The sequence below is a fragment of the Lissotriton vulgaris genome, chromosome 6 (assembly GCF_964263255.1).
Source record: "Lissotriton vulgaris chromosome 6, aLisVul1.2, whole genome shotgun sequence".
Taxonomy (NCBI): Eukaryota; Metazoa; Chordata; class Amphibia; order Caudata; family Salamandridae; genus Lissotriton; species Lissotriton vulgaris.
This window is the reverse complement of record NC_141694.1, coordinates 279,662,028-279,684,057: the sequence shown is the minus strand read 5'-3', so window position 1 is coordinate 279,684,057 and position 22,030 is coordinate 279,662,028. Positions and strand designations below refer to the sequence as shown.

Genomic DNA, 22,030 nt, shown 5'->3' with positions numbered 1-22,030 from the left:
TGGAGTGATGTCCTTGATGTCTGAGTCGTCGGCATCAGAGGAGCTGGTACTTTCTTCGGCGTGCTGGTGTTCTGGCATGTCGACGCCCTCTTCGGCGTGCTGGTGTTCTGGCATGTCGACGCCCTCTTCAAAGATGTTGTTGGGAATCGAAGCTGTCGAGCGAGCCATTGTTCTTCGAGCTCATCGGTCCCGAATCGTCTTTCTGGAGCGAAAGAGGCACAAGCGGAACAGTCTTTGGCCTCGTGCTCCGGTGAGAGGCAAAGGTTGCACACCTCATGTAGATCTGTGTGGGGAAACTTGGACCCACATCAAGGCCACTTCTTGAATGGCGTCCTTTCCATGAACCTGAGAGTAAGGCCTAGGTAGGCCCGAAGGCCTTCGTCGATGACGGGAATCGAAGACTTCGTAGTGGTGAAGAATTGCGTCGATGTGGAGTGCGATCGAAACAATACCGGCGAACTGGGTGAGGATGGCGCGCCGAAGGAAATTCGGTTCCTAACCGGAGCGCAGGAAACGCATCCGAGCCCGATGGCGGAAAAAAACTATCGGAGGATGGAGCCGATGCCCATGCACAATGTGGTCCAAAGGAGGAGTCACCTATCTAGTGACTTCCAAAGAACTTTTCAGGACAACAACAAACTGCAAACATCCGGGCCCAACACTAGGTGGCGATCTATGCACAGTTTGTGTAATCCGCAGCTCATACGCCTCGAACATGCCCTTTTACTTTAATTGTGGACGTTGGATTGAGATTTTAAAAGGTTTTCTCCTTTCTGTAATAAAACTGTACAAGTACAAATATTCAAATTACTGAGATTAAATAAATACAAATTCATGCTTACTTCAGTGCATTTAAAAGGCCTTCCACCGAATCTGGAGGTTGCTCCTTTAAAACCTTTATGCAACCCTTCATCTTGGGAGAAAAAAACAAAAGAAAAACGCATTACATCTCTATGTACATTCAACAAATATTTTTGCAAATACATAAATCATTTAACATAAGGTACACATACAAATGTTAGTTCAATTTATTTGCAAGTTACGATGTTGATCATATAAGACCAGTGTATGTTTCACATAGCCAGAAACGGTTTTGTAAACAGCACACACTTTTTACAGTTCTTAGATTGGTTTGCCAGTGCTTCAAAATACCACCACTTGCATGAAAGGCTGATACACTGTCATACTGGCAGTATTTCTACATAGAATACCCTCAACACAACACTGTTTTGCTCACATCCTCTTCACATTTCATGAAACAACTGAAGACTCTCCTCCCGGCAAGATCTCACCTCCTACTCCCCAGGAAAGAAAGACACTCTTCTACTTCATACAATCAATCAATCAAAGACATTTATAGAGCGCACTACTTACCCGTAGGGTCTCAAGGCGCTTGGAGGTGGGGGGCCGTTACTGCTCGAATAGCCAGGTCTTCAGCTTCTTCCTGAAGGAGAGGTGGTCTTGGGTCAGGCGCAGGTCGGTCGGGAGGGAGTTCCAGGTCTTGGCGGCGAGGTAGGAGAAGGACCTTCCTCCTGTTGTCGCTCTTCAGATGCGGGGGACGGCGGCGAGGGCGTGGCTGGCTGATCGGAGGTGGCGTTTCGGAGCGTAGAAGTTGATTCGGTTGTTGAGGTAGCTCGGGCCTTGGTCGTGTAAGGCTTTGTGTGCGTGGGTGAGGAGACGGAAGGTGATTCTTTTGTTGACGGGGAGCCAGTGCAGGTCTCTCAGATGTCCGGAGATGTGGCTGTTGCGAGGGATGTCGAGGATGAGTCTGGCTGAGGCGTTCTGGATCCGCTGGAGTCTCTTCTGGAGCTTGGCGGTGGTACCGGCGTAGAGGGCGTTGCCGTAGTACAGTCGGCTGGTGACGAGGGCCTGGGTGACGGTCTTCCTGGTATCGGTGGGGATCCACCAGAAGATCTTCCGTAGCATGCGCAGGATGTTGAAGCACGACGAGGAGACGGCGTTGACTTGTCTGGTCATGGAGAGCGAGGAGTCCAGGATGAAGCCTAGGTTGCGTGCGTGGTCTGTCGGTTTGGGTGCGGTGCCCAGGGCGGGGGGCCACCAGGAGTCGTCCCAGGCGGAGGGCGAGGAGCCCAGGATGAGGACCTCCGTCTTGTCTGAGTTCAGTTTCAGGCGGCTGGTCGTCATCCACTCGGCTACATCTTTCATCCCTTCGTGCAGGTTGGCTCTGGCGGCGGCTGGGTCGTTGGTCAGGGACAGGATCAGCTGGGTGTCGTCGGCGTAGGAGATTATGTTGAGGTTGTGTTGGCGTGCGATGGCCGCGAGGGGGCTCATGTAGACGTTGAAGAGGGTGGGGCTCAGAGATGATCCTTGGGGGACGCCGCAGATGACTTCGGTGGCCTCTGACTTGTACGGTGGTAGGCGGACTCTCTGCGTTCTTCCGTCGAGGAAGGAGATGATCCAATCCAGTGCCTTCTCCTGGATTCCGACGTTGCTGAGGCGATGCACTAGGGTGCGGTGGCAGACCATGTCGAATGCCGCGGAGAGGTCTAGGAGGATGAGGGCCGCTGTGTCTCCGTTGTCCATCAGGGCTCGGATGTCGTCGGTGGCAGCGATGAGGGCGGTCTCGGTGCTGTGGTTGGCTCGGAAGCCAGACTGTGAGGGGTCGAGGGATCCATTTGTCTCGAGGAAGGCGGCCAGCTGTTTGCTGACGGTCTTCTGCTGGAAACGGGAGGAGCGAGATGGGGCGGTAGTTCTTGAGTTCGGTGGGGTCCGCTGTGGGTGTCTTGAGTAGAGCGTTGAGTTCGGCGTGCTTCCAGCTTTCAGGGAAGGTGGCGGAGTCGAAGGAGGTGTTGATAATGTCCCGTAGGTGGGGTGCGATGATAGCGTCGGCTTTGTTGAAGACGTGGTGAGGGCAGGGGTCGGTCGGAGATCCGGAGTGGACGGAGTTCATCATGCGGACCGTGTCTTCGGTGCTGATCGGGGTCCAGGCGCGGAGGGTGGTGGTGGGTGGCGTTGCTGCAGTCGTGGCGTGCGTCGGTTGACTGCTGAAGCTGTTGTGTATGTCCGCGATCTTGTTGTGGAAGTAGGAGGCGAGGGAGTTGTAGAGGTCTTGCGATGGGGTGATGTCGTTGTTTCCTGCGCTGGGGTTGGAGAGCTCTTTCACGATGTTAAAGAGTTCCTTGCAGTTGTGTGCGTTGTTGTCCAGCCGGTCCTTGAATGCAGTTTTCTTGGCGGTGCGGATCAGTTGGTGGTGCTTCCGGGTGGCGAGCTTGAGGGTGGTCATGTTGTTCGGTGTAGGTAGGTAGAGTGCAGAAAGGTAAAAGCTTTTGCTTTTGCAGCAAAGTGGTGCAGATTTGGAAACGTCATCTGTAAAGTTTTCATATTTTCACTGCCTTCCCAATATGAAGTTTCTTCATTCACAAGCCCAATGGGAAACCCCACTGCAGTAAAGGGCTGCCAAAACCCATTTTTTTATTAACTTTGCACATACCTGCTTCACACCTGCATCTTTCTTCCACCCAAATACAAGTAATGTTGCAATGACTATAATTGTTCCAGCCTATTCTATCATTTCGTTGCAACAAACACATTATCAAGAGAGGTCTGCCCGTAACATAAAAAACATCCAAACTTAAAGATAAAAAGGTACACCATCCTTAAATAAACACTGTCAATGCCAAAATGTCTTGCCTATTTTTGTGGTTTTTTTCTTTGCGAATATTTTTTTGAGTCAGCAAATAAGAGTGACAATGAAGCTAATGAATCGTAAGCAATGGGCGTGCTCCAAGCCCATGATTACACAGAATACTCCTTGCAGCAACAGGGTGAGACATTATCATAAGCCACTTTTATTTAACACTGGTTTTGAGGTCATTGCTGTAGGTACAATGATAGCATCAAAGCATGATCACCAAGAAACTGTAGTTCAGGATCTCCTTTGAAGCGCATCCAAACATCCCAAATGTCCCCGAAATACAAGTAAACGTGAAGAAAGATATATGCATTCTGAAGAAGTACATAAAATATTTTTATTTTATTTTTACAGTACTATATATAGTGCGAGTTCAGCCCAGGAGGCATTAGAGTGCTTTGAGCACCAGTTACATTATATAAGGGCAGACTCCCTTAAATAAATGTTAAATAAAATAGCGCATGGTGTTAAGTGTGGGCTGCATAAATCTGCTTTGAATCCAAACGTCAAAAGGACCGGGGGATGAAACCTTACTATACTGAAGCTTGGGAGAAAAGTGAGTGTTTCATTTTATTTTATTTTTCAGTCGAGCCTGGGCAGCGCAGGCGCTGCTGCAAGGCATGCAGTATTGGAGTATGGCTTTGAAGCTCTGTCCACTCTCCGCCCATATTTTTAATTGGTGTGTGTCACTGTCCTTCCGAAACACTGGCTTCCGAGTCGTTATTAGGTTTGTTAGTCCCTCCTTGGTACCACCTTGTCTGCATTGGTCACCTCCCATAACAACTGGACCTTTTACTTGTCTTATTACACGGTCTGCTTTATCTTGGCTGTGAGCACTATTTTGTTTAATGACTTGCCCCATACGACACACTACATTGTAGCATGCCGCCTGCTTTTATTTTTATTATAATTACTAATGGCTGGCAGAATTTAACTATAGTGGCCACTTATCTTTCTTTCTTTTAGCAGCGCGGTTCGCTTTAAGTATAGTGGCCGTGCTTACTTATTTTTTGCTTTGGTTTTGTTTACTGGCGCAGATGCAGCGATTTCACATTCATTGAGGCCACGCCCCTTTCTTTAGACACGGCTTGTCTAAAGAAAGGCGGTACAAAAGGGAGTGGTGATGGACAGAGCATCTGAACCAAGCAAACACTCACACCCAGTCAACAGATCTGGGTTTAATCCGTCACCGTTCTTTAGCCCACTCTGCCACCCCAGTTCAGACATGGCCATATGCAAATCAGTCTGACCCTGTGCCTCATGGGAACAGTTCAGCCCGAACTGCCAAGCCATGCCTTCCCTGGACCGGAAACAAGCTTCCTAGGACCGGTTTCTGGCATTACAGCCCGTACAGCCAGGCTTGCTTGAATCCAGTGGCAAAGTGAGCAAGGGACTCACGTCTGAGCATACCCTGCCAACTTATGGCGAACACAGCAGTACAAAAGGGGGTGGTGATGGACAGAGCATCTGAACCAATCAAACACTCACACCCAGTCAACAGATCTGAGTTTAATCCATCACCGTTCTTTAGCCCACTCTGCCACCTCAGTTCAGACATGGCCATATGCAAATCAGTCTGACCCTGTGCCTCATGGGAACAGTCCGGCCCGAACTGCCAAGCCATGCCTTCCCTGGACCGGAAACAAGCTTCCTAGGACTGGTTTCTGGCATTACAGCCGTCTTCAGCAAAGCTTGCTTGAATCCAGAGGCAAAGTGAGCAAGGGACTCACGTTTGAGCATACCCTTCCAACTTATGGCGGACAAAGCGGTACAAAAGGGGGTGGTGATGTCTAAAGAAAGGGGCGCAGCCTCCATGAATGAGAAAGCTCCGCATGGGCGCTAGTAATTTGCAATGCAATAGGTCTCGCATTTGAGAGAGTTTAAGATATTGCATTGCCAATAGCTCAAACTCTCGTAAATGCGAGACCTATTTCATTGCAAATGCTTGTTTTTCAAAGGTGTGGCCCTTCGATACGGACATATTTAAGTTCAGAAGTGAAACTACATATTCCCCAAAAGAAAGCAGTCCTCGTCTTATGGGCCACAGATAACATGGAGCCACGTAACAGCAAGGGTCAAGTGTTCAATCAAAGCAGGGATAATTCAGGCGTTCATCTTCCTTGTTTAAATTGAGTTATGTAATATCAACGTAACGCCACCAACAGACATTTCTGTGCATTACACAAGTTCAGTATCGTAACTCCCCGAACCTCCACGGATCACCTGCCCCCTACCTTCAACACTGCAGCCTCCAGCGGCCTGAAAGCCCTCGGGGATGGGTGGTGGACACCCATTTCTCACTGCATCGCACTTCAGCGCTCTCTTCAATAATTCCACTGTCCTGGGTCTATCCAAACAGCTCAAAGGTCTTAAAAGGGCTTTTCAGTTAGAAGAACTCCCTTTTAGCAACACAGTTGTGGTCTCAGAGTGAAAGAGAAAGTAAAAAAAGAGATACAGACAGAGAGAGAGAGAAGGAGGAGGAAAGTATGAGTGAAGAGAAAAGAGGGGCAGGGGCGAAGAGAGAAAGAGAAGAGGGACAGGGGAAAGGACAAACTTGAGTGACAGACTGTACATAAAGGTTCACCCCTCATGCACCAAGCAACAGTCTGGTTTGCTGCAAAGAAACTGTTATATCTTAGATTAGTTATGTGGCATTTATCAGCATGGTTAGGCATGCATTAGAATCGTAGGATTCCAATTCAGTAATGTTAAGATGTTGTAGTTCAGAATGTTATCGTTTGAGTGGGTGACAGTTGTGCCAGCATGGGAGGAGCTCCTGTGCATCCCCCTCTGCCCCCAAAGCAGCTCTATACCTACATAAATTACACTTCAAGTGAAACCAAACTCGGAAGCACTTACAACTACGGAAACACCCTCTACGCGGGTACTACCGCAAAACTCCAGAAGAAACTCCAACGAATCCAAAACGCATCAGCCAGGCTCATATTAGACATCCCACGTAACGAACACATCTCCGGTCACCTTAAAGACCTCCACTGGCTACCCGTCAATAAGAGGATCACTTTCCGACTGCTTACCCACGCACACAAATCACTCTACGACATCGGACCAGATTGCCTCAACTCTCGACTGTCCTTCTACACCCCCCCCCGGCAACTACGGTCTTCCAGCCAAGCCCTCGCCACTGTACCTCGCATCAACAAGACCACCATGGGAGGCAGATCCTTTTCATACCTGGCTGCTAAAACATGGAACTCACTCCCCGCTTACCTGCGCCTCACCCAGAACCACCTAGCGTTCAGAAAGCAGCTTAAAACGTGGATATTTGACAAATAATCCTCCTCCCCTTCCTAAGCGCCTTGAAACCCTCTGGGTATGTAGTGCGCTATACAAATTTTATGACTTGACTTGACTTGACAATATTATTGGCGACAAGTGACCTACACGGCCGGGTATTTTTTGTGTGCTGTTGGCTGTCCCAGGTCATTACAGACATACTTTGACCTGCATTGCCTGATTCAGCTAGGTTTGAGCAACTTCCTGCATATTGATGTACACAATCATCTCCCTTGTTGAGTCGCGCTACTTGGGGTTTATAAAATCTCCCAGATTTCTCTTGCAGTGCATAGACTGCTTTGTGCTTTATACATATTTCCAAAGCCGCCATCTTAAGTGTAGACCCCCATGCTGCCAGATCTTCACTTATTACGTTGGCTACCATTTTAAGGCGTCTCAATTCTGGTTAGTGTTTATGCGTTCCATGAATACCGGCAACCCTGGTGGCCATATTGTTGTCATTTTGCCAGCTCCGACTAAGACTGGAAGCAAACTTCATCGGAAGCCAGTTAGCCGATTACTAAACAGCGTGTACACGACGGTCGTGACACGCACACCTGCATTTCTGATATCCTTGTGCGTTCACCATCAGTGATGCGCACACCATCCTTGATGCGCACACCATCCAAAGCTTATGTCAGCTGATGATATCTCCGTATCGTGCACCACACAACGGTGGTGCGCACACTTGCCACTGCTGGTGAGGGATAGTGATTTTTTTTTTACATTGCGTTAACCACCAGTAAAGCTCGCACCAAGAGAGGAAAAGAAAAAAATAACACACTTGTGATAACATTGAGCTTGGCAAATGGAGAGTTTGACAAGAGAACGGCGATATGCACACCTGTGAAAGTACGCTTTTGACAAGACAATGGGGACACGCATCCCTGTAAATGTTGGTTGGGTGTTTTCGGGTGCGTTCATCATTGGTGATGGACACACCATGTAAATGGTACGCATAGCAATCAGTCATTTTATTTTGACAACTTTTTCAACAGTATGGGCAATACTACATATTAATCCAAGTGAAGAATGTCTATATAGCTACTTTATGGTTGTCAATGAATAAACAGAGTTTAGCATCCGTAATTAGAATAGAGCTTCGCTGCTACGGTGGTTACTTAGTGTACAGGGCATCATTATATTCTATTTTTCCACACTGCTTATTTCACGATTATAGATCCACCACGCAAGCAGTTGCACCCCCCACCATCATTTTTGGATGTATCTGGCGAACCACTTGTCAGGTGGAAGGTGTGGTTCGATGCTTTTGAAACATATTTGTGGCAATAGGAGCCTCCCGATTTAGAGTGGAAAGGAAACAAGCATTAAAAATTAATAAGGTCTCGCCTTTCATTGAGTTAAAGCCATTTGCTTTGCTATAAAATACCATTAGCAAAGCAAATCGCTTTAACTTAATCAAAGGCGAGACCTATTGCATTTTCAAAGCTTGTTCTAGTTGTGTAACTCTCCCATGTCCTCTCCCCCTACAATTCTTGCCAAACATCCCTTCTACCTGCACCTGCGACAATCCTAAGTGAGGGCCGAGCAGCCTTAAACTGCTCTGTAAAACCTTGTCCACCCGGTAGCACCCCTTGTTGTCCATCTGCTCTACAGAGCTAGTTGTTTCTTTACATTAGAGCTCTTGCCTCCTCCTACTCCACTTCTTTTAGTTGCAACCACCTTCTTATGCCCGGCCCGCATGACTCTGCTTTGGGATCAAATGGATTTCGTCCTCCTCTTTCATGCACCTGTCTAATGTTTATCCTATCGTAGCTGTGCTGGCTTCTTCTTGCACCCACCTCCTTGCCCTGACTCCTTCAGATGACGTGAGTCTGTGCTGGACATGCCCACCTTTTCCAAATTTGGCTGCACTGAATTTTGCCTTCATCACTCGGGCGCACAGCTGTGGTGTGTCAGCAGTGGTGTGTCAGTAGTGAAGTGCACAGCAGGGTGTCAGCAGCGGGGCGGCAGCAGTGGTGTCAACAGCGGCTGTCAGAAGTGGCGTGTCAGCAGCAGCGTGTCAGCATTTATTTGAATTTACTCCGAATTGTGTTGTGCAATTGCCAAAGGATTTAGAACAGCATTTTTTTTTCACAGTTGCATTTTCCTCCTGATCCATTCAGAAACTGAGAGCCACTGGTTTGACAGACACGGTTTCCTCCCCCTTTGACCAAGTGCCATAGGTTTTCTAGAAAGAACATACAATATTATAGCAGAACCTGGTGAAGAATTGAGAGGAACTAATCTCACATATTTGAAAGGAGAAAGAAAAACAACGAAAGCTTAATTGATCACGAGTTGGACAAGGTTGCTACTTTTAAACAAAATATATTATTTTTTTGCTATCATGGCAATGAGTTGTATCCCTATGTGCACTCTGGCCATGTTATCCTTCTGAGCAGTGAACAGCAGTCAGTCGATAGCACTAATTAAATGAAGTGACGACAAAGCGCGAGTGAGCCGATCTTCTGTAATAAAAATCAGATCAGAGTCCCTTTATCAGCCGGTAGGTCCTAGATTTGCTGCTGACTCTCTGTGGCTGTTCATGTTTTCAGTTGGCATCGAGTGCTATTGACAGGATAAATAGTGCAATTAAGTGCCACACATTACCCCTGTTAGAAGTGAATGACAGGGAAAACCTGGCTGAAAATAGTTCGTCTTTAAAGTTAACAGAGCATCTCTTGAAATCATTGTTATATTTAAGCCTGAGGGATAAAAATCCAATTCCCAGTAAAAGTCATATCTATATATTGTATCAGCATGATGTATCTATATACTCTTTGCGTTCTATATGCATAATGCCTAACCTATATCTGTTTTAGCTAATTGATAAGGGTATATGCTGTTCGTGTGTTCTGTTTACATCGAATAGGCCGAGAACCATACAGACGCCATCTTTTCCCTGCCTGTGCCAGGCCTGAGCAGTGATCATGTGTTACTCTCCAATAGTCGTCAGGCCCCAGTTCAGTTGGATTACTGAGAGCAGCTGAATGCACACCAATCTTCCTCTGTCCTGGGACTCAGGTCGCATCTGGCTTTGGGTGTGATAAGCGCATTCCTGAAGGCGCGGTGCCTGCACTCCCGGGCACCGGGACGAAAGGGAGTCTCCCCTCCTGACCTCCCCAATAATAACTAAGCAGAGCTTTGAACTAATCCTGTGCACCATATATGGTCCATCTTCGAGGCCCAAGAGCCAAGTAGTGTTTTTCCATTCACGGTGACTTCATGTACTGTGCTGAAAGTATATATGTGCTGTTTTGAACGTAAGGCAGCAGTCTTCTCCGCGCACCTGATGGGTGAGGGTTGGAGAGGCTCCTCAATAGAGTATTTTGCATAATAAACGATTGAACTTTCTTCACTGCCAACTGACAGGTTATTTGGTAATTGGTATTGGGGCTATTGGTAGGTATAGCTCCTTATGCTATTTTTTATGGTACGTCAGTTGGCGACTCTGGTGGGACTCCGCGTTGGGGGTGTCCTCCCGTAACCGGGTAGAAAGGACAAAGAAAGGGGAGCCCTGGTCGAGTGGGTGGACTGACCAGAGATTCTGATTTACTCTGCTCTCGAGATCAGGGAGCCCCAGCTGAAGGTGACCCTTCGCCGGAATCCTACGGGCTTAATCCAGGAGCCGACCGTGTTGGTCTTCAGGAGTTGGCAGTGGAGAATATGCAATTGTACCAGCGTGCACCAGGTGAGTGAATTGTTATTGGTGTTTTTGGGAACGCGCTGTTGAGCAGTGCTTTGAAGCAGTTAACTGTATTGGATTTGGTGGTCGGTGTACCACGGAGAACTTTGGGGGTCTGACGGGGCAGCATTGTGGCTGCACGGGCAGATGCTCCACGGACTTGTTTGGTGAATAACATAGATACCGATCGGACGCCTTGGTGTGGCTTATGTGGTGCACACCCGGCTGGATTGCTCTCGGAAAAGCCTGTGGTTGTACCTGGGTAGCCTTTGGGACACACCTGAAGCGACGCTAAGGCAGCAGGCTTAGTCAGAATAGTCCTAAGGGTGAACCAGGAGGATTGCGGGATGGTCTGTAGGACGGTCTGTGGTTAACCCCTGTCCGACGGTCTCTTGGTAGTCTCTGGGCTGCCTGATTATGGTATCTGTTGGTCTGGAAAATCTGAATTGATTAGTTCTCCATGAACGGGAGTCGACATGCTCCGTTCTTCTGTTTTGGAAAAAGATATGTGGTTTTGAAACTTTCTTTTTTAATATACTTGTGTATGTATTGTCTTGTCTGTATTTTTGATTTCGAATGGTGAATGGAATGTTGAGAATGCATGAACATGGCCAGGTGTGAAAGATTGTTTTTCTGAATGAGATTGAACTGTCAGTGAATAAGGATGCAGTGTTTTAGTAAATTATGTTTTGGATGTTGTTGCCGCCGAAAAGGCACGTGATTGGATGAAAGTCAGCCTGCCCAGCCAGAGGGTAGCCCGAGCTACGATATGTATGTTAAACATGGTCTTTCACCTATTTTGTTTAATGCGTCGTGCCATGAATACACTAAAGACAATGTGGAACTGCAATGGCCCTTAACCGGGTCTTTTGATGAGAAAAAGATACATTACTCGCAGGATCGATTATTTTCCAAACATAGTCGACAGGCAATGTTTGATTCTTTAAATGTGTGGCAAAAAGAAGCAAAGCCTAGACGCATTAGGGAGGAGAAGTTATGTAGGATGAAAGGAGGTCAGACGATTACACAGAAAGCTATAGCTTATGATAAAGATCAGACTGAGAAAAATATTGATTGCACGACTAGACAATTCAGGTTGCAGGTGGATAAAAGCTATATAGCTAGCACTGAGACAAAGGATGAAATAGAGGATTTATTAGATGTGGGTTCGGCACCCGTTGTATCCTCCTTCCCCGCCCCTTTGGGAACTTCTTCTGTTTTGTCTCCCCCAGCATTTGGATCGGCTACTCTAATGCCCGATGCGTTGTCCTCTTCCACCATGTCCACAGTTGTTTTGTCTCCCCCAACTCCAGCCTGGGCTTCTCGGGCTTCGAGAAGCACCCCCACCCTAGCTGACCCAACTCCCTCTCGTGTTCCGGGGAATCTTGGCGCACGACGGTTGTATATTCGATCAGCAGTAGGGCTAGATGAGAGACAGATGGTTGTGGATCAGGCGTCCCAATAAATGTGGAATGCCGTGTATACTATAAATGATATATGGAGTACTCTTAGAGATTATGAGCCTGTTATGCAGCAACACGCCCTAGAGCATATGGCTACACGTCTTATTTCCTAATGGGAACAGTGATTCCCGGACGGAAGAGCCCCTCAAGTGATGTATGATACTCTGGACCGGGCTCATAAGTTTGAACTAGGCTAGGAAGATGTGCACAGGAATGTCGAGACTTTAGTAAAATATCGAGGGCGGCTGCACTTGAAATGTCCAAATTGGGATTCCTAGCATCCTATGCAGGAAGTTCATCCTATTTATCATCCCGAAATACCTCGTAAAAATCCTACTGCTTACTAAAAAGAGCTCACGAGGCTGCCTCTTCGGCTGTTATGACCCTGGCTGACAGAGTTATTTTTCGGTTTACTAGTCCCTGTTGATGTGTGGAGTCAGGTGCATGATCAGGATCATGCCACAGAGTTGGGAGGGACTTGGGATCAGATTAAAGTAATGGGACAAGGACCGAAAGCCTGGTGATAAACCTAAACCTGAAATATTGGCTTTGCCAGGTCGGATTATCACCTACATGCAGTCCTTAATTCCGCCCCGTAAGGTGGATTGGGACAAATTGACAGCATGTAAGCAGAAAAAGGACAAGAGTGTTTCGGATTTCTTCACCAGATTTGAAGGTGTGTTTATTAACTTTAGTGGACAGGACTTGTCAGAGGATTATTTGTTAATCGTTTTGTGACCAATCTGTTACCCGAGATCTCCGCGCGGCTACAAGCTGCTGAGAGTACTTGGACCTCTTCCACACCTTCGGTTATACGGAGTATGGCTCAGTATTATGAACATAGGGAAAATGAGAGCAAGGATAAGTCAGAAAAGAAAGCAAAAGATCTTAAGACACGAGTAATGCTACAGCAAGTTATCAGGGGACGAGGCAGAGACAAAGGCGGTAGAGGGTCCATCCCGAAGGGGCGGGAACAGGACGAGGCGGAGGTCCAGCTGTTGCTTTGGGAATAAACCAATGTGCTTACTGTAAACAGAAAGGGCATTGGCGAGTTCACTGTCCATTGTTGCTGGCTCAGAATGGGGCAGTAAGAGGGAGAGGGAGAGGCCGAGGTGATGTGGATCGAAGTGATATGCGAGGAGAAGAAGCAACGCACGGTGAGTCAGAAAAGAAATACTTTGATAATCCGAGAGGAAGGCAGTATTACAATGAAGATTGTGTGATTGAGGGAGACGATGGGTATGTTTGCACATAGGACAGCCACGGACAGAGTGGGGGCCAGGTGTCAGTACCCGTTGATCAGCAAGGGCCTTATGTGAGAGGGCGATTGATGGGGACTTCTGAAAACTTTCTAGTTGATACAGGTGCGATGAATAGCTCTATTGCTCATTCGCTGGTTCCAGGGGCTGCTCTGTCCGGGAAGAATAATGTTTTGGTGGGATTTTCTGGAATCACGGTGGTGAGCCCCATTTCTAAACCTATCCCGTTTACAATTGGTTCGGTCACAGTGGACTCTCCGTGTTTGTTAACTTCGCATTGCGGCGAAAATCTATTAGGGTTGGATTTGCTAAAGAAACTGCATGAAAGGATTCATTGATGGTGTTTATTTGACCATACAATCGCCTGGTAAACATACACTGCAATGCTTTGCTAAAAATTAACCCCTCCCTCCGGAGCTCGCTGCTATCCCATCGACCCTGTGGGTCGATGGGATACACCCTACGGATGTTGGTCTATTGAAGATTTCGCCTGTTTCTATTACTCTGAAACCAAATGTTCGTTTACCACGTATACCTCAGTACAAAACTTCACCGGCTGGTGAAAGGGCTCTGCTCGCTATTATCCAGGACCTGATTGATAAGGGCGTAGTGGAAGAAACGGGTGCCAATGTATGTAATAGTCCTATATTGCCGATATTGAAAAAGGCCCCTGTTGGAAGTGATCCCGACCATGTTGATACTTACCATTTTGTAATTGACCTGCGAGAAATTAATAAAATAGTGGTGCCGCAGTACCCGGTGGTTTCTGACATCACCACTATTCTCACTATGATTCCTCCCACTGCCAATTATTTCTCAGTAATCGATCTAAAGAATGCTTTCTTTAGCATTCCAATCCATCCTGATAGCCGTCATATTTTCGGCTTCTCCTTATCTGGGTGCAGCTTCTGGTTTTGTCGCGCTCCCCAGGGGTACACTGAGAGCCCTAGCATTTATAGCAAAGCTTTTAAAGCAGTATTGGATGATTTAACCCTGCCCCCTGGTAATGTGCTCCTCCAGTATGTAGACGATCTGTTGGTGGCTTCTGATACTGAGGAAGGTTGCAAGGAAGCCACTGTTAAATTGTTGTCTCACTTGGCAGCCAATGGTAATAAGGTATCCCTCTCCAAATTCCAATATTGTCGACAGGAGGTGACTTATCTTGGTCATCTACTGTCGAAAGAGGGGAGAAGACTAACCCCTGAATGTGTGACTACCATCTCTAACATGTCTGCACCTCGTACTCAGCGTGATGTTCGTGCATTTCTTGGAATAACCTCTTACTGTCGCCAATGGATTCCTAATTTTTCTCTTCAGACTAAACCTCTCTTGTACTTAACCACTACAGATGTGCATGAGCCTCTACCCTGGACTAATGAATGTCAGGAAGCTTTTGACTCTTTAAAATCTGCCCTTTGTTCTGCACCAGTCTTGGGTACTCCTGACTACCGAAAACCTTTTGTGCTTTATGTACACGAGGTGGACGGTTGTTCGCTTTCTGTGTTAACACAAGGATTTGGTGGTAAGCAAAGACCTTGTGATTATTTCTCTGCGGTGTTGGATAACGTCGCCAGAGCGCTTCCTAGCTGTTTAAGGGCTGTTGCTGCAGTCGCGGTGGGCATTCGACAGTCGGAAGGGCTCGTTCTGAATACTGACCTCACAGTGATGGTACCACACGCTGTGGATACATTATTGAACAAAACGAAGACCCAGCACCTTACGAGTGCGCGTCTTACTGGATGTGAATTGACTTTGTTTGCTCCCCATATTACAATTAAGCGCTGTGCCACTCTGAATCCTGCCACGTTACTACCCCTCCCTTCGGACGAGAAAAATAATGACCTACATGATTGTATATTTCGGACCGAAGAAGAGACGAAGGGACAGGTAGATCTCACAGACATTCTCTATCTGACCCCCAAGGGGAATTGTATGTGGATGGCTCTTGTTTCAAGTTACCAGACGGCACGACAACAGCTGCATATGAGATTACGACCCTCCGCACTGTAGTTGAGGCTTCTCAAGTACCCTATCAGTCAGCACAGGCAGCTGAGTTAGTGGCATTGCTGCGGGCCTGTGAGTTGAGTGAAGGATTGAGAGTAAACATTTACACAGATAGCCAATACGCCTTCGAAGTGGCTCATAGTTTCGGCCAGCTGTGGGCGGAGAGGGGTTTTCTCACTTCCCATCGTCAAAGAATACAGCATGGTCCTTTGATTTTACGATTACTAACAGCATTGACATTACCAGAGAAGGTGGCTGTAGTTAAATGCAGTGCACATAAGGCAGTAGTAGATGCAGTAGGTGAGGGAAATGCTTTTGCCGATCAGGTAGCAAAGGAAACTGCCAAATCCAAAATGTCTTCGATGTTTGTAACTACCTCTGCTAGGTGGGTTGCGGAAACAGAGATGTTTGAAAACACTATGGAGAGTGTCCGGGAGATACAGAAAGAGGCTACTCCTGTTGAAATGGCTCAGTGGGAAAAGCAAGTGAGGAGATTAGATGAAAACGATTGTTGGGTTGATTTGATGGAAAAACAGAGATGGTTGTTGCCCAATGCATTGGTTAATGCTAAAGTAACTATGGCACACGGTTCAGCACACATCGGGGCAAAAGGCATTTGTGCACTTTTGAATCCTGTGTGAAATAATCCTAATATCCCAAAGACTGCTGCCCATTTGGTTCAATATTGCATGGTTTGTTTACGACACAATCCTGGAGGCAGGGAACCTGTTCTCAGTGGGAACTTTGCACCACCATCTTTGCCTTTTGAGGTGCTCCAAATGGATTATATCCAACTGGAGCGTGTGAATAATCTGAAGTATGTCCTGGTCGTGGTGTGCGCCTTTAGTAAATGGGGGGAGGCCTACCCAACCAAAGAAATCACTGCTCTGGCAACAGCAAAAGCTTTGATAAAGGAGTTCTTCCCATGTTATGGATAACCTCGGGTGATCTGGAAGATAACGGGGGACACTTTAATGCAGATCTTATCAGTCATGTTTGTAATGGGTTGCAAATTAAGCAGACGTTTCATGCTGCACGGCACCCCCAGGCAGCTGGACTGGTTGAGAAGTATAATGGAATACTGAAATTGAAACTGGCCAAAATTCAAGAGGGTACTGGGCTGATGTGGCCCGATGCCTTACCATTAGCATTGATGTATTTACGAGTTACCCCACATTCCCGATCTGGCTTGTCACCGTATGAGGTCGTCTTTGGATGACCAAGCCAATGTTTGGGGTGTCCAGAGACCCAGAACGTTTCGCGATTTTGATTATCCTATGATGACAGATTATCTGTATGCTTTGACTAAAGATCTCCGTTCCATTCATCAACAGATATCAGTAGTGTTGCAGCCTTTGCCAGAGGGTCCCAGACATCGTTTGGAGCCAGGACAGTGGCTCCTGGTCAGCAACTATCAGCGAAAATCCAGCTTGGACCCTCGGTGGTCCAAGCCTCACCAGATTTTTTGTGCCACGCGGACGTGCGTGAAGGTGGACGGCAAGAGACGTTGGATCCATGTCTCCCACGAAAGATGCCTCTCCCGCTTCCTTATGATCAACGGAACCAGGAAGGAATTTTGACCCAGGAGAGCGAACAAGCCCCTCGCTTTGTCCCTTTTTCTGATGCCCTGGAAGTCGGAGAAGGGCAAGGAGCAGGAGCAGTGGGCTCGGAAGGGGCTTCGTCATCTGCACCAGTAATTGCCCCGGATTCTGTTGCCCCTACAGTTGAAAGAAAGGTTCATGATATTCCTGTTGCAACAGATGTATCCTCCTCTGTTTTGTTTTCTGATCAGGAAATGCCTGGCCATGTTCGATACAATCTGAGGCCCAGAAAACAATACGGTAACCCCGATGAAGATGGAAGGAGATAGGGAAAGACTTGAGTAATAGGGTTTGTCAAAAACCTTCCTGGGGTACTAAGAGAGACACTGGACTGAACACGCCGAGAGCCTGGCACATTTTGTTTGCTCTGTTCAGAAAGAAAGACTGAATTTCCTGAAAAAGGGGCCCAGGTTGTGTTTTCTTTAACCTCTTCGCCGCTAATGACAAGGGTAACTCGTCATGGACTTTCCATTGATTTCAATGGAAATTATATGAGAAGCAGAATAATGCCTTAGCAGCCAAGTGGTTAAAAGTTGTGTGAAAACCTAACTCCAACGCGAGGATCTGTTTTGGTTTTCTTTGCGATGAACGATAGGAGCCTGCCTGTGAGGCTCTAGACAGACACAGGAAAGAAGAACCCTCTGGCAGGTTGGACTGCAATGCCAGAGTTTAGTTTTGGACTTTTAGCTAGCATGTACCCTTTTGCCCATTTTGTTCCCGAAGAGGAACGCCCTCTTGCACCCCGTTAGTACCCTACATATATGCCTATTTTTTCTAGTTGGACCATGAGTGTCAAAGTAGCCTTTGTGGTCACAATAGCGATTTTGTTAATATTAATGAGTGTGTTTGTATATTTGGAATTTCGTCATCCTATGCATACTGTCTTGGAAACAACTACCCCACCTCCAGAACATCTATTTAATACTTTAGCCCCGCATAAAGAAAGGCACCGTCAGACTTATACTAAAAATGTATTTGTTGAAATGCTTCATCAAACGCATAGTGCTACGTATACAACAAACTGTTGGGTTTGCGGCCTTCTGCCCTCTGTAATGCACAAACATGATCTATTTATCTCTCTGCCGTTATCATATCTAGGAAGTTGTGAATCTTGGTTTAAGTTGTTATCTATGGTGCACATGCTTTATACAGTAGATACTAAACGATATTCAGAAAAAGACTAGGAGATGATCCTAGCATAAATAGAAGTATATCAAGGTTTTGACCCAAAGGGAAATGAAGGGGAAGGGTCATTAGATCCAAATGCCTGTATGAATTTATATACGAACACGAAAATGTTACCTGGTTGAAAATTGAAATACTCTACTTTGAAGAGTTTAATTTTACCCAGCATTTTCAGCAATTTCAGGTAAGAAATGTTACAGATGACAAAGCAATCCCAGTGCCCATATTAAATAGTACTTCAGCATTCGGTGTTCAGGTAGCAGGATACATTTCAGTAGGAGAAAGTCGATGTAATTATACCTATCGGCTGCGCACCTTCAGTAGTCCTCCATTGTTGACTCCGCCTAATATATATTTAGTCTATGGGGAAAATGCTATACATGGCTTCCCCGTGGTTGGGCTGGCCGTTGTTATTTGTCCTTTTTGTACCCTCCAGTATACATAGCCCCCTCTAATTATCATAAGGCTCATTGATTAGATAAACGGAGTCTGCCACTTGTCAGAGATAAGAGAGAGATTGATACCACCGACATAGATCAGACAGATACTCCTGGCAGTATTTTATTGACATTGCGAAGGGGGTGTTTCCTATTTGGGGTCCCATCATTACCAGCAAGGAAGTGAGGTGTCTGTCTAGAGAAGTCGAAAGGGTGATCAATACCACTGCAGGTATATTGACCAATCTAACAGTAGAGCTTCAAGCAACGAGACTCGTCTCGCTTCAGAATCGAATGGTTTTAGATGTCATCCTGGCCGACCGAGGAGGAGCATGCTGCGTGATCAGCAGGTCCTGTTGTGTATATATCCCTGACCCCACCCCCTCTGTTCATCTGGCCATTCAGAAATTACACTGTTTAACCTCTGAAGTGCATGCAGATACTGGTACCTGGTCCTTATCGAACAAGTTACTTACCTTCGGTAACGATATATCTGTAAGAAACATTAGTTAGTGTTAGATTCCTTACCTTAGAATATCCCCAGGCGTCAGTCTGGATCCGGAAACTTTTGCGTAGCAGTACCCTTGCGCGTTGGTAGGCGTCGTCTGCAGGCGTCCCCTGCGGCTCCGCGTCCGTCGTCGGCGTCGTGCACCGTGATGACGTCGCTGGAGTATATAGACGCCGCCTCCGCGCGCTGACGTCAGTTCTTTGTACACAGCTTTTCCGCGCCAGCCAGAAGACGCAGAGCCATGAGAGAACCAACACTGGTGCCATTTGAAACTAGGGCCCTGAAAGGGATGACCTTAACACTAGGTATCAGTTCGCAGAACGGGGAGGATGGGTGGGTTCGGTAAGGAATCTAACACTAACTAATGTTTCTTACAGATATATCGTTACCGAAGGTAAGTAACTTGTTCATCTGAAAGAAACACGTTAGTGTTAGATTCCTTACCTTAGAATAGATACCCCAGCAATACCAACCCCGGTGGCGGGTCTGCGAACCAATACAATGCTACACCAGAAAGTCCTGGAGGACAGAACGGCCAAAGAAGCCATCCCTCCGGACTTGACTGTCCAGGCAGTAGTAGCCGCCGTGGCCCGAGTGGAATGGGCCCTCAGCCCAACAGGAGGCTCCTTCCGAGCCAAAGAGTAGCACGCTTTGATGCAGAGAACGACCCACCGTGAGATGGTTCGTTTATGTACCGCCCGTCCCTTCTTCGCACCCACGTAGCCAACAAACAGTTGGTCATCCACCCGGAACTGGCGTGTGCGATCCATGTAAAATGAAAGCGCATGTTTTGGGTCCAGACGATGGAGCCGCTCTTCATCCTTTGAAGGAAGCGGAGGCGGGAAGAAGGAAGGGAGGGTGATGGACTGCCCGATGTGAAAAGCAGAAACTACTTTGGGCAGGAAAGAAGGTCTAGTCCTCAGAACCACCTTGTCAGGATGGATGGACATGAAAGGAGGTTTGACAGAAAGAGCCTGGAGCTCACTCACTCTCCTGACAGAGGTGATGGCAACCAGGAAAGAAGTCTTTAAAGTCAGAAGACGGAGAGGGCAAGAATGAAGGGGCTCAAAGGGAGCACACATCAAAAAGGTTAGAACCAGGTTCAAGTCCCACTGAGGCATCACAAACGGAACAGGTGGATACATGTGTGTGATGCCCTTCAAGAATCTCGTTACAATTGGGGACTTGAACAAAGAAGGCTGATCAGGAAGCCTTAGAAAGGCTGAAAGGGCCGAAAGGTAGCCCTTGATAGTGCCCAGAGCAGAGCCCTGCTGGGCAAGAGAGAAGAAACAGAAGAACCTCAGAGAGAGGGGCAGAAAGAGGATCCACAGCCTTTGCTGTGCACCATGCCACAAATCTGTTCCACCGACAGGCGTATACCGACTTTGTGGAGGGACGCCTGGCTGCCAGAATTACATCACAGACTTCAGGAGGCAAGTCAAATGGCCTCAACTGCCGCCGCTCAATCTCCAAGCATGGAGGTGGAGACTGGACAGGTTCGGGTGGAGGACCGTCCCCTGCTGCTGCGACAGAAGGTCCTCCTGAAGGGGCAGGCGGATCGGGGGACCGACTGACATGCTGAGTAGCTCGGGATACCAGTACCTTCGAGCCCAGTCCGGAGCCACAAGGATAACTTGGGCCCGGTCGCGCCTGATCTTCTTCAGCACTCTGGGCAGAAGTGGTATAGGCGGAAAGGCGTATAACAGACCGCAACTCCACTCGCGCCGAAAGGCGTCGCCGTGCGAGTGCCGTCTTGGAAACTCTAACGCGCAGAACTGATGACATTGCGCGTTCTCTTCTGTGGCGAATAGATCTAACCAAGGCTCTCCCCATTTCCGAAAGAGGCCTTGCGCCACGTCCGAGTTCAGACGCCATTCGTGATCCATCGAGCACCGACGGCTGAGTTCGTCCGCCCTGGCGTTCAGAGAACCTGCCAGGTGTTGAACCGTCAGAGTCACGCCCTGACGTTCCAGCCACTGCCAGAGGCGCAGAGCCTCCTGGCAAAGGGTCCACGACCCCACCCGCCTTGTTTGTTGGAGTACCACATGGCGGTGGTGTTGTCTGTGAACACCTGCACCACACTCCCGTTGACAAAGGGGAGGAATGCCTTCAGTGCTAAACGAATCGCCCGTAGCTCCAACAGGTTGATATGGAGCCGGGACTCCGCCGGAGACCAGATGCCTCTGATCTCCGCCTCTCCCAAGTGGCCTCCCCAGCCCTGGAGGGACGCGTCCGTCACAACAACGTGCTCCGGTTGGGGAAGGGAGAGGGACCTGCCTCTGACCCAATCGCGGTCCGTAAGCCACCACTGCAGTTGTCTCGCAGTGCCCTCCGAGATCAAGACGTGGTCGGACAAGTTGCCCTGATGCTGGGCCCACTGAAACTTCAGGTCCCACTGCAGAGCCCGCATCCGCCACCGGGCGTGATGCACCAGAAGGATGCAGGAAGCCATCAGCCCCAGCAGCCGCAGTGTCAACCTGACCGAAACCCGGGATAGCGGCTGAAAGATGGGAATCAAAGCCTGAATATCCCGGACCCGCCGTTCCGGAGGATAAACCCGAAACTGTGCCGAGTCCAGAACCGCTCCGATGAAAAGGAGCTTTTGAGAGGGACACAGGTGTGATTTCGGCACATTGATGGAGAACCCCAGGCCGTGCAAGAGGTCTGCCGTCATCTGGAGGTGGTGGACGACAGTCTGGGGCGAGCCCGCCATCAACAACCAGTCGTCTAGGTAGGGGAAGACTGAAACCCCTAACCTGCGCAGATGGGCTGCGACCACCGCCAACACCTTTGTGAACACCCGTGGGGCGCTGGTAAGGCCGAAGGGGAGCACGATAAACTGAAAGTGCTCCTGGCCTACCGTGAACCGCAGGTAACACCGGTGGGCCGGCAGGACGGGGATGTGAAAATACGCATCCTGCAAGTCCAACGCTACC

General features: G+C 48.0%; 1 protein-coding gene across 10 annotated transcripts in view; it reads right to left on the bottom strand.

Annotated features, from left to right (window-relative positions):
• CYRIA (CYFIP related Rac1 interactor A) overlaps positions 1 to 22,030 on the bottom strand; it is a 315,678-nt gene that overhangs the window by 28,708 nt on the left and 264,940 nt on the right. For all 10 annotated transcript variants that reach the window (XM_086926310.1, XM_086926306.1, XM_086926311.1 and 7 more), the window contains one exon: positions 843 to 913. In XM_086926310.1, the coding sequence (XP_086782436.1) occupies positions 843 to 913 (71 nt within the window). The remainder of the gene's footprint in view (positions 1 to 842; positions 914 to 22,030) is intronic.